The sequence below is a fragment of the Belonocnema kinseyi genome, chromosome 7 (assembly GCF_010883055.1).
Source record: "Belonocnema kinseyi isolate 2016_QV_RU_SX_M_011 chromosome 7, B_treatae_v1, whole genome shotgun sequence".
Taxonomy (NCBI): Eukaryota; Metazoa; Arthropoda; class Insecta; order Hymenoptera; family Cynipidae; genus Belonocnema; species Belonocnema kinseyi.
In genome coordinates this window covers 42994713-43008439 of record NC_046663.1, presented here as the reverse complement: position 1 = coordinate 43008439, position 13727 = coordinate 42994713, and the positions used below count along the sequence as shown (strand labels likewise).

Below are 13727 nucleotides of genomic sequence, written 5' to 3'. Positions count from 1 at the left end.
AGTTTTCACTAAAAATGAAATAGTTAAATTTTTAGTTGAAAAAATTAATGTATAAGGAAAAAAATGCCAAGAAAATAGTTGAATTTTCAAACAAGAAGATGAATACTAGGATAATAAATCTTGCCGCAAAAAAAATTTTAACCCGAAAAAAAATTTTCAAAAACTAAAAAGATTCTAGAACGAAAGAAAACCTATAGTTTTCAACCGGAATAGTTAAATTTTCACTTACAAAATTTATTTTCATTTAAATTAATTAATTTTTAACAAAATAGTTTTCTTCAATTACAGAATTATGTATTTTGTTTAAAATTGAACTATTTTGTTGTAAATTCTTTTTCATCTTGGTTGATGATTAAATTTTTGAACTAAATTTTAAGCATAGAAAGGTAAATGTAAATTTCTTTAATTAATATTAAACTTCATGGACTTGTGTGACAAATTCAAGAAATGATTAATTATTTTATTAGTATTTTTTTATTTAAAACCTTTCTAAATTAAACATATTATTTGAATGAAAGTTACTTTTTCCATTGAAAAAACAATTGTTTAATTTTACATATTAATAGTACTATTTTTACACATTTATATATTTAAAAAGAATGAAAAAGACATTATTTAAAGAAAATTCGAAATACTCGAACCGCTTCGCACTATGAAAAATGATACCTGGAATTGTCAGGGAATTTTTTCCAGTTTTTGAGTAGACACCCTGGTTTGACAAAAAGGAAAAAAATAAAATAAAGGCTTATGAAAGGCAAACAGAAAGATTTTCGCAATGAAATCTGGAGTGATTTTAGTTTTGTTCGCGTTTTAAAACGTTTCCATTACCTGTTTATTGTGTTCTATTTTCTTCTTATCCAGTTGTTTTCTTTTTTTAGTTCGTTTAAGAAAAGAGGTGAGAAGTATTTCCTCCCTTGATTAAAATCTTTCACTCACTAGTTCAATTAAAGCTTGAGTGATACTTGACAATAATTCGTTCATCATCGTATTTTTATACGAGAAACAGTGACTTGTTTAAAATACGGGTTGTGGCCATTGTTCTTGTATTTTTTATTTAAATTGGACTCGTTTTTTTATTATTATTATTATTATTAGAGATTAAGGTTTGCATGGCTAGAAATGCACATTTTTGCCATAATTTTTTACTCGGAGGGTAATCTGCTTTAGAGATTTAAAAGTACTTCTTTCTACACGTACAATTTCTCTTTCTTGAAAATGACGAATGATTATTATTTATATTGTTGAGCAATCTCGTTTAACATTTGGTGTCTCTCGTTCTCTACATTCGTCTTTTCGCACTGAAATTTGACATGATGTCAGTGCTAGGCTCAAAAAGTGTCTCTTTTCTTAAATTCACTGCCTCGAGTAATGTGAATAAACTTGATTTATTGATTAATTATTTTGTTAGTTTGGTACTATTTTTGTGGATAAATATCTCTACTTTTCGAATATCTTACGCTTAAGTTCCCATAAGTCTTTACGTTTAAGTATACATATTTTGATTTTTCTCTTTTCTCGTGCTTGGATTTAGAAAGTAGGTTTATGAGTTTTCAATATAGTTTCCTTGGTTTCTAGTGGTTAATCATAGTTTGCTTTCCATGTGTTAAACCGATTTACCACACTTTGTTATATAAGCTTTAGAATTATTGTAAAATTTTTCAGGGACACAGTCCTATCAAACAAACCAAAAAAAAAAAAAATATATCTAAGAAAGGAATAAAAAAAAAATACAATGATGATAATGAGGCATAAAACATGATGATTGAAAGCTTCTTTTGGAGATCTTGGCGAATTTTCAGTTTAATGTTGCTAAAGTTAAGATAGAGATAAGTTATTTTGTTACTATGGGACCGTACTTACATTACGTAACAGCTCAAGGGGGCTGGAGGGTCGAGACAATTTGTTACGATTTGTTACATTAAGGGGCGGGGGACTCGTGTACGTAATATTTGCAAATTCGCAAAAAATTTCTTTTGAAGGTTATCCTTTCAGTAATAAATTAAATTATTTGGTTGAAAAATTAACAATTTTCTTAAAGACTTAAATATTGATTAAAAATTGAGCTCTTTTCGTAGAAAATTAACCTTTTGTTTAAATTCACATTTTGTAGCTGACAAGTCAACTGAAATCTTTTTTGGGTAAAAACTTTTTTTTTTATTTTTTATTTAAAAGTTCATCTTTTTTAGTATAAATATTGCACGTTTCTTGGAAAAAATAAAACGGTTTTGTTGAAAACTGAACTATTTCCTAAAAAATCTACTTTTTTTTCATTCCTATTTTTTGTTGAAATGTTAATTAAGATTTTTTTTAATTTCTCTTTTTAATTTAAACATTCACCTGGTTTAGTAAAATTTTTTCAACAATCTTGCTAAAAAATCATATTTTTTGGTTAAAAATTGAACCATTCAGCAGAAAATTGACTTATTGTTTACAATTTTTATTTTAGGGTTGAAAAGTGAACTGGAATCTTCTTTGGATACAAATTTAACTATTTTTTAAGGTTTCTTTTTTAAATTCATCTATTTTAGAAGAAATTTGATCTTTTTTGAATAAAAATGCAACTGTTCGGTTGAAAATTCAAGCTCTTTTTTGTAAAATTATCTTTTTTATTATAAAATTCACCTGCTTTAGCAAAAATTACATCCTTCTATAAAAAAAATGCAAGTATTTGGTTAAAAATTCATATTATCGTTAGAAATTTATATTTTGGTGTTTGAAAAATAAACTGAACTATTTTCTTGATAAAAGTTCAACTTTAAAAAAAATTGTCGTTTTTTATTAAAAATTCATCCGTTTTAGCACAAATCCATCTTTCTTGGATAAAATTATAAATGCAACTATTTTGTAGTGACTTATGTTTTGTTAAAAAATTCATATTTGGATCTTGAAAAGTCAACTGGAATCTGTTTTAGACGAAAATTCAACTATTTGTTTGAAATTGTTTTGTTTGTTTTTTCAATAAAACTTCATCGGGTTTTAAAAAAATTTCCTTTTTTTTATGAAAATGCAACTATTTGGTAAATAATTCAACAATTTTGTTAAAAAGTCATCCTTTTCGGTTAAAAATTCGTCTTTTTGGAATGAAAATTCAATTTTTTTGTTATAGAAACTTATTTCTTGTTTAACGTTCAATTTTTGATCGTTAAAAGTCAACTGAAATCTTCTTTAACCAAAAATTGAACTATTTTTTGAAAATTCATCTGTTTTTGGAGAAATTTCATTTCTTAAAATAAAAATGCTTGTGGCTTTGGTTGGAAATTTAACTGTTTAGTTGAAAAGCCTTTTTTTGTTTAACATTAATTTTTTAACTGCGAATATAACTTTTAGTTTTTTAAGATTGATTTTTTTTTAGTTGAAAATTTTCCTTTTTTGGTAACAAACAAAATTTATATCCAATTCAATTCTTGTAGCGGTAATCTTTTTTGATTGAAATATAAACTATGCATTTTTTTTAAAGGGAATTAATATTGAAGGTTGAAAATTCAACCATTATGTTCTAAATTTAATTTTTAAATTTCATTTTTGTTGGGTAAAAATTTATCAATTTCGTGAAAAATTAATTTTTTGATGAATACTCTTATTTTTCGTTTAAAAATTCAATTGTTGTAGCAAAAATTCGTCGTTTGGTTTTGAAGATTCAACAATTTAGATAAACCTTTATTTCCTTCTTGAGTGAAAAATCTTTATTTGTTAAAAATTCGTCTTCTTGATTTCAAAAAATTTTTTTTGGTATAAATTTCATCTTTTTTTAATGAAATATAAACTGAGACCATTTTTCGTTGGGAAATAATATTTAAGGTTGAAAATTCCACTATTATATTCTAAATTTAATTATTTTGTTGAAAATTCAAGTATTTTGTTAAAAAGTAATCTTTTATAGTTGAAAAGAAATTTTTTTGTTTAAAATAAATTAATTACTTTAACAATTTTAAATTTGCATATGAAATACTGTTTTATTCCGTTTGTAGAAGATTCTATGTCAACAGTTTTAGAAGATTAGAATGCTGGTATTTGAATATTAATGATCAAGGAACATGAAAAATGAGTCAAGAAAAAGTAAGGGAATTTTGAACTAATTCTACTAACAATAACTAGCAACAAATTTTTGCAAACTAAAAATTACGTACAGTAAAAGGGATAGGGGGGGGGGGGATATAAATATTTTTCTACGGTTTGTTACAGGGGGACTATAATCCGTTACGTAATTTAAGTACGGCCCCTATCACACACTCGACACAAAAGGATTAAATTTGTGTTTAATAAAGTATGAGAAGCTGTCGCAGTACAAAAAATATGTATGATACTGTAAAATAGTTTTCGTGAATGATTTGCACCAACTACCGCGACAGAGAAACAACAGACTGCGTTAGTAATTTAACGTCCATTAATTATCATATTATCAGAACAATATTGTTTCAAGTTTCTTTTAAAACGATTTTTATGTAAAAAGGACCTAGATTTACCATTAGTTAATCGCTAAAGTTTACATTTTAACACATACTCGAAAGGTCAGGTTTGTTTTTGTTTTGCAAATAATCATTAACTATAGACACATTGTCAATGAAAATAAATGTATATCAGTTTGTTAATTCTGAGTTACAATCTTGCAAGACCCGTTCCCTGAAAAGTTCTTCTTCTCTCGATCAAAAATTACCACTGTCAATGACAACAGTTTACGTGAATGTTTGTTTGGTGTGTGTTTTCTTGCCGATTTGGTGTGTAAAGTACATTTTTGACACACAAACCTACACATGTAAGTAATTTAGGTATAGACCTTTATCACTGAAATGCACCACTGACAGATCTAAAAAGACTGATGACTCGAACATGGTGAATGGTGTGGATGAGGCCATAAGTACAAATGCACATGCAGCAGAAGTTTCCGAACCGGTGACCAGGTGCGATTGTGACATCCCTACTGCCTCACAGAATAACCAGTCGCAAACTGGAGTGACCTCTGCCTTCCCTGTAGTAAGTTTGCTTTTTTTCTATTTTTTTTTAAATTGTTATTCTCATCTTGCCTTCCTCTCAGATGATTTATTCTTTCGTTAATTACTTTCGCATGTCTTCTATCATGTCTAGTTTTCTATAGGTACTTGATTATTGCTTCTTTACCAGGGTCTCTACTTTTCTCGATAATCTGGCTCTTGTATATATCTTTTAGGAAATACTTTATTAGCATTGGCTGAGATTTTTGTCAAAAGATTCCACTTGACTGGTTTTAATTTTCATAGTCATTTGAGAGACTTTCCAATTCTCGGCAAGGAATGGCCCCAAAAATTGGCTTTTCGAATCAAATATAATTTGTTTTTTAATTTCAACTCGGCTAATGGAAATTTGGAACTGATTTTAATCTGTAGCTGCATGTAATGTTTAGAAATTTCATCGTATTGAAGTAACTACAAAAATTCTTGAGTAGAAATATTGCCTTCCTGTCAGACGATCTATTCTTTCGTTCATTAAGCATGTCTTTCATGTCGGGTTTCTTTAGATTTCCTCTTTATTCAGGGTTTCAGGATTTTAGGAAATACTTTATCAGGAAATGAGGCATCGATTTCATAAGACTCAACTTGCCTGTTCTCAATCCAGTTTGAATCTTTATTGATTGAATTCTTTTTAAAAATATGAAATAATCTTTAATCAAATAGTATTTTTTAAATGTAATATTTTGAAATTTCATCGCTTCTAGTACCATCAAAAATTCTTCAGTAGACATATTGCTTTAAACTATTTCTTTTCACCATCTGTCAATCCCTTGCATCTCTTTATTTTCAATAAGTGAAGATTGAAGATTTTTATTTCAAAATTCTGTAATTGAGGATGTCATAATATTGCAGCGTGTTGTCTGCGTAAAAGTTGCTCATCTTCGAGTTGAATTGGTTTCCAATCATCAGTTTTGATACCTATATTCAGCGTGTCTATCCTACCTGGAAAACCTGGAATTGTCAGGGAATTTTTATATATGTACCTGGAAATGTCGGGGAATTTTTTCTTCAGCGTACTTAATTTTTTTTTTTAATTACAATATAAAATTCAATAACAATGATTCTTCATTTGTAAAAGTAGCTTTATATTACTCTATTTAACTATTTTGTTGTAAATTCATTTTTTTCTGTTTGAAATTAATTTTTTTAAACTAAAAATTGAACTATTCTATTTTTCGTGAAAAATTGGACATTTTTAGTTGAAATCAAGTATGTCGTTGAAACTGCATGTATTTTGTTTGAAATTTACCAATTTGTGGAAATATTTTTTCTCTGTTATTGAAAGAAAAATCTTTCGTAGTTAAAGAGTCAATTCATTTTGAAAAGTCTTTTTTTTTTTGTTGAATTAACCTGTTTCTGATTAAAAATAAAAATCCTTATTGCTTCAAATATCAACTACTACATTTTTTTGTTCGAAATTCATCGTTTTCGGAATTAAAATTTTATTACGTGGTTAAAAGTTAAGTCTTTTTGTTCAAAACTATTTTTTTAAGATTCGTCATTTGAATTGAAAATTTATATATTTGGTTGAAAAATGAACTATTTTATTAGAAATTCGTCTTTTCCTTGGCTAAAATTTAATTTTGTTACTGAGAATTTAATTCCTACAGTTAAAACTTGAACTATTTTGTTGAAAATTCTTTCTTTTTTTTTTTACTATTATTTTTTAAAACCGAAAATGTAACTATTCCAGTTGAATTTTCCATCGCGTTAGTTAAAAAAATATATCTTTAGCTTAAAATGAATTTTTTTACTGAAAATTTAAGTATTCAATTTTTGTTTGAAAAATGCTCTTTTTTGTTAGACTTATTTGTTGTTGTTAAAAATTCATCTATTTTGTTTTAAAGTTTAACTGTTTAAGTTGAAGATTAATCATTTTAGTTGAAAATAATCACTTGGTTTGAAAATGTAGATATTTAAAAAAAATTATAACGATTCCTTTGTTGTATGAAACTTTATATTTTTTAGTTCAAAATTCAACTATTAGGTTAAAAGTTCATCTTTTAAGTTGTAAATTAAAATATTTCAGTTGATGATACATAATTTCAGTTAAAAAGGTATCAGGCTTAAAGATTGTTTTTTTAAATCTGAAAATGTAACTATTCCGTTTTTGGTTGAAACTGTATATTTTAAATAAAAAATCCAACTATTTAATTGAGAATTTGTCTTTTTTTAGTTCAAAATTCAACTATTTTGTGAAAAATCTTTTTCTATAGGAAATTAATCTTTTTTTGACAATTAATCTTTATCGTGAAAATTCCAGTATTCCAATTAAATATTCATAATTTTATTTGTAAATTTATCGTTTCGGTTGAGAAAATTAAACTAATCCAGTTTAATGTTCCATGATTTTAGTTGAAAATTCATCCATTTCAGTTAAAGATTCATCATAATAGTTGAAAATAATGAAAATTCATCACTGGTTGAAAGTTTAACTATTTTGTTGTTTGTTTTGTTTTTGAAAATTAATTTTTTTTAACTGGAAATGTAACAATTCCATTTATGATTAAAAGCAGATCTTTTTTAGTTTTGAATTCACACATTTGGATGAGAATTTTTCTTTTGTAGTTGAAAATTCTACTATTTCGTTAGAGATTCATTTATTTTGTTGAAAAATTGTCTTTTTTGAGTAGAAAATTAATCTTCTTGTTTGAAAATTCACCTTCTTCCTTCTAAAATAAAGCTACTTGGTTGGAAGTTAAACTCTTTTGTCAAAATATCATCTTTTTCGTTAAAAATGTATCTATTGCAGTTTAGGATTTATAATTTTAATTGAAAATTTAACTATTCCATTTTTGGTTGAAAACTGATCTTTTTTAGTTCAAAATTCAAGAAATTAGTCATTAGTTATTCAAGCAATTAGTTATTTTTTCACTATTACTTAATTATTTAATTAATCGATGGTGTTTATATATTTAAGAACATCTTGTAATATAAGTTGTCAATGCTTCCTAAATGAAATATATTAATTGAATCCTTAAAATCTGAGAAAAAAATTATTTTTTATAAACTCGCGAAACTGTATACATAATCAGAGTTTATTATTTAAATAAATGCAAACTATTTGAATGGCTCCGTATTATACCTGGAAAAGACTTAAGATACCTGGAAAACCCCCTCGAAATGTCAGGGAATTTTCTTCCAGGATTTGAGTAGACACCCTGTATATTATGTGCGATTGTGTTACTGAGCTTGTTTACGTTCTGCAAACTAGAAAGCTTTGCTGGCGTCTGTTCTTTCATTGAGAGCCAACATTGATTACATTGAAACTGTACTCTTCCTGTTTTGATTTCGGGCGATTAATAATTTGATGATGTATAATTATTTTCTACAGGATCTTACGAGGCCAAGTTATGCCCAAGTAGCCCAACATTGTCGCGAGCTACCTTGTACAAAACACGAAAGGGATGGAAATGCGTAAACCGATATGTAAGTAAGCTGCTCATTCATATGTCCTTCCTCTGATCAATTGTCAGTAGCTTCTAACCGATTAAGTTGATGACTTGAGAGTAACAAAGCAGTGGATCGAGCCAGCTTTAGAGTTTGCACCCAATACAAGCAAGCAAACAAGCAAGTGACAAGAATTTCCGATGGGGCGATCTTTTGCGGTGATATTCTTAAGCAAAGTTAGAGCACATATTTCTGATTGAATGTTATCGATGTAGTATTCATATGACAATGTTACAGATACTACTGCGATCAATTTCAATATTTAGCAGTTACCATTCATTTGGATTGAGTGGGTCGTTTAACGCTGCTTTTATCATAATGAGGTTATTTAGTGGGCACAAACAAACAAAACAAAACAAAAAAACAAAAAACTTTTTACATTGTACAGTGACTTTGCCTACAATGAACGCGGTATTGGTTGAAAAAGGATGATACAGAAAAGAAATTTTATTTCAAGAGACAGTAATTTTTCTCCTACATTTAAGATATGATTGCTGACAGGATAATATACTATGTAGCGGAGAGTATTGTTATCGCTTTGGTTCTGTGATTTTGGAGGTACATATTTGTTAGCTTGTAAAAATGTTAAACTAAGGTGTTAATCTTTTAATTCCTTTCTCGTACCTACTTATCATAGTGCAGAGCCGTAACTGGGAAAAATCTTTGTATTTGTGCCAAACCCCTGCTACCTAACACACAACTCGTTGAAAATCTAGGTATCGTACAGTTTTTTCTTCTATTATTATTTTTTTTTTGTACTTGTACATTTTCCATTGATTCGGATCTATTCAATTTCCAGAATATTGATCACGAGAAAGAAATCAAACGCGTCATCGCGTCTTCTAAACCATGTTTATTGAGAATTATTTCATTTACTGAAATTTCATTTTTGCCCTGTACTTTTATGTTTACATTGCGAAATATTTGTACAAAAATAATATGTACAGAAAAGTAGTTGTAAAGGTTTATTGCTTATTGGCTTAGGATTATTAATGATTCGAAAAGTCAGTAACAGAATGCAATTGTTTTAAGTTGTCTATTGAATTGTTGCAGTTTCTTCAGTTGTAGTATCTAGTTGATTAAGAGGCGCGACAATTTTACGATAAGTTTTTTTATTTTATTTTTTTTCCTTTCTTTTTTTAAGGGTTAAAGCCCCAAGCATACTTGGGCAAGTCATTTAAATTATTTTTAAATTTCCCCGTGACATTAATTTCCCTCGTAATGTCGATATGGATTTGGCATTTTTTCTTATTTGGATCTCCAGCGTAGTGGAAAAAGAACATTTTTTTTCTTGCGTGGATGGGTTTCAGACCGTTGACATGCCTTAAACATAATATTCGGTGGCCATAGAGTGGATCAAAATGACTTGAGCATGGCGGGAATATAAATTTTATCGCTTAGATATGTATGTACTATAATTCTTAGTGTGAAGTTTGTATAAGTAACAAAATTAAAAAAAAAAGTTAAAAGTAAGTTCGTTGCAGAAGCAAGCTCCAAAAATGTATTATCCTACGTATAATATTCCAAGTATGTACTAGTCTTTACTAGAAGCTTTAAAAATTTTTATGGGAAACGGGGGAAAAAAGGGCCATCCTCGCCAGTCCGTTATCGGTATTCTGGAAAATAATCTCACACTTTTCATTTCTGAGTTCCGAGTCGAATAAATCATTATTTCCGTTTTTATACCTAATCACGGCACTGATTTAAAAAAAAAATATAATTGTTACAAGAGATAACATACAATATAGAAATATGCTTTGGCGAGTAACATAAGACATGTGAGGAAAATGGTATTTGAGCACACAATAAAGTGCCTCAAGTGTTGTGTATATTACAGGAGCTTGGCTTTAGATGTTATGCAATTACATGTATCTATACATTATAATAAAGAGCGCATATGATATATTTGTTACTGATATGCGTGCAGAATTGAGGTAATGGATGCTAAAAAAAACCAATCTCCTGAACTATAAAGATTTATTGACATATGTAATTATATTATAAGTTAGCAATGCTGCCTTTTAATTTTTTACATTTTCAAGTGATTAAGATGCAATTTTGGAGATGTCAGGAAATCGATTTTCGATTGTAAACTAATTAATATATTTACTATTTGAGTTTATGCGTTGGTGCTGTAGGCTGTTTAATCTACATATAGTCGATTTCATACCCAGGACCGATTTAGTGAAATCCTACTTTCACCCGGCCGAAATTGCTTTTAAGTATGACAATATGTATTTTAATAAAACATAAAAATAATGTACACAAAAAGCAAGGACTAATATTGTGAATCTTGGAATCAACTTGAACTTGTTTTATTGGTAAATTCGCCAACGGTGATTTAAAATTAAAAATGTTTTTTTTATAAAGCGTTGTATGTGCTGTCAACATATCTGTATGAGACTTCGTAGGCATATGTCGATATAAAAAAAAGACTTTTTTTTCACTTTTCTTTCAAGTTTTACCAATAAAAAAGTGTGATTGGTGGAAGGTACACATGGCTCCTTAATTAGAAAATTTTTAATTTATCAAAAACGTACGAATAAGGTAACTGTGCCGCACATGCCATTTATTGTACACATCGCTTCCAAAACGATCATGAGATATGCGGATTCGCAGTATAACATTTTTTCTCTCGACTCTGATTGTGATTTCTAACAACGTGAAGATTGAATTATAATTTTCGTTTAATACTTTATATGATATAATATATATTATGACGTCGTTAGGTGATTCAAAAACATGGCAGCAGTTGCGTTATAGACATGTAACTATGTAATAAAAATTATATTTGCGGACGATGTATACCGATGCCTTGGGTCTAGACTTGATCTAATATTAGGGATTAAAGATTCAAGGTTCTCGAGACTTTGCGTTGTGTTTTGCATGGAATATGCTGATAACTAGTAAAATTTTCGGTATACATATTAGATTTATGTAAATGCTGTAAATGACAAGAAAAAATAAATAAAATAAAATTAGAATCGCTATGATCCAAGGTATGGGTTGTTGATTGACACGAAATTGTCAAAAGTATGAGCAGAGTGGACAAAACATATTATCACACAATTATTTCTTTATTGTCCATCAAAAATATTGTGGTTGGTAATACTTATAGTTAAGTCAGTGAACTGTGATTAGACTAAAGGCCCGCAAAAAAAGATACACAACGTAATATAGTTTTGTTTCATAGGCCAAGGGCCTAGAAAGTCTGATTTTTTTGAACAACTATCAGGATGTGTATTATAATATGGTCTACGACATTTGTTTTATTACTGTGTAAAGCGAAAGGTTTCAAAATTAAACATTGATCACTGTTATTGGTTTTACTTTTATTTTTCACTACTTGCAGTCACTTCCAAGCGTTGCGTACTTGTATACACTGTTTATGCCACGTGCTCACATAGTTTCAATTCTATTTTTTCTTACGAATCGTACAAAGATATTTTTAGATTTAGACGGCCTAGCGATACGATGAGAAGTAAACAGAAGAAAAAAAGTGAAGAGGCGACATTTCATACCTAAAGTAGAACCACAAGTGGTCGTGCACGAGTTTTTCATATAGGGCATGTCAAAAAAAGTTGCCGATAATTTAAACACGAGACTGACTGTAATTATTTCATTAGAGGCGAATTAATTACCATTGTGCAAAATTTGAACTCTTTGATTTTAGGCGGTGCCACGTTTGCGGGGAAAAAAAAGAAAACGTGCAAAAAGAATTTGACCAAAAAAATCCTTTATACGATTTTAAAAAGTCTTTGCTCTCGAATGTCAAGTCGTATGTGCGATTTGTGTAATTACTAAAAAATTTTCTTGGTGTGTAAAACACGGATTAAAGTTTATTAATACAATACGAGAAATAGCTATTGATTATAGGAAGGCACGTAGAAGAGATACCAATTGGATAAAACTATCAATTAATATTAGTATCAGGTCTATAAATTAATTCGGTGCCTTTACTTTTATGTCTTGTAATTCCTGGCCAAACTTGAATCGTTAGTGTCCTCATCCCGGTGCCCTTTTTCCAGATCTACAAACCTTCAGTCATGATCATAAGTCGCTTTCTCGTGCCCCATTTCCACATCTACAACTATAATCACGGTGCCCCTTTCCAGATCCAATAATTCAGGTTGAAATACTATGGTGCCCCTTTTCTAGATCTCAAACATTCGGATATTAATATCACAGTGTCTCTTTTCCAGATCTGTCAGCATTCAGGCATACATATATTCACGGTGTGTCTGTTTTTCAGATCTTCAATCATTGAGGCAAAATATCATGGTGCCCTTTTTCCAACTCTCCAAAAATCAAGACATAAATATCCCCCAGGGTGCCCCTTGCCAGTTCTCAAAACATTCAGACATAAATATCAATGTCTCATTTCTATATATCCAAACCTTCGAACATAAAATTCATCACGGTACCCCTTTTACAGCTCTCCAAACCTGCAGGAATAAATATCATTCTGATGCATCCCTTCGAGCACTCTCAAGTCCTGTCAGAGTGCCCCTTTTCCAGTTCACTCAGTCTTCTTATAAAGTATAATCACGGTGTCCCTTTTTCAGATCTCGAAAGTTCCAGGTGTAAATCCCATGTGGGAGCCCCTTTTCACATCTATAAACTGCAGACATCTGTATAAGTCTTCTCTTGGTGCGCTCCTCATACCTTCAGACATGATCATGTTATCGTCATCATTGTGCCTCTTTTCCATCTCCCCAAGCCTTCAATCTCCTGATTTCTCCTTTCCAGCTACACAAACCTTCCGACAATCATAGGTATCATCCTCGTGATGCCCCAATTTCACCTCTTGAAACCTTCAGACATAAATCTCATCCTGACGCCCATTTTCCATACCTCTAGAATTTTAGACATAATATTAATAATCCTCCCGATGCTCCCTTTCCAGCTCTCCAAAACCTTCAGACATAGTCATAAGTATCATCCTCATCAATCTGTCCCTTTTCCAGCTCCTCAAACCTTTCAGACATAATTATAGATCTAATTCTGGTGCCTCTTTTACATCTTTCCAAATCATCAGACAATATGTGACTCCCGTTCCCACCGTGCCTCTTTTCCAGCCCTCAAAATTCTAAGACATAATCATAGGTATTTTTCTCGTGCCCCTGTTCCAGCTATCCAAACCGTTAGGCAGAATTAATAATCTCCTGATGCCCCTTTTCCAGCTCTCCAAAGCATCAGACCTACTAATGAGTGTATCCACCGTACCTCTATTCGAGCTCTACAAACCCTATTACATAATAATAAAAACAAAGTGTTGCGTTCAATCGTTCA

At 29.7% G+C, this 13727-nt stretch overlaps 1 protein-coding gene across 6 annotated transcripts in view; it reads left to right on the top strand.

Moving 5' to 3' along the window:
• Positions 1-12136, top strand: part of LOC117175794 (la-related protein Larp4B-like) — a 39410-nt gene extending 27274 nt beyond the window's left edge. For 5 of the 6 annotated variants that reach the window (XM_033365537.1, XM_033365540.1, XM_033365539.1 and 2 more), the window contains 2 exons: positions 4803-4971; positions 8320-12136. In XM_033365537.1, the coding sequence (XP_033221428.1) occupies positions 4803-4971; positions 8320-8406 (256 nt within the window). In that variant the 3' untranslated portion in view covers positions 8407-12136. The remainder of the gene's footprint in view (positions 1-4802; positions 4972-8319) is intronic. The other variant, XM_033365542.1, reaches the window with a different exon arrangement.
• Positions 12137-13727: the final 1591 nt, after the last annotated feature.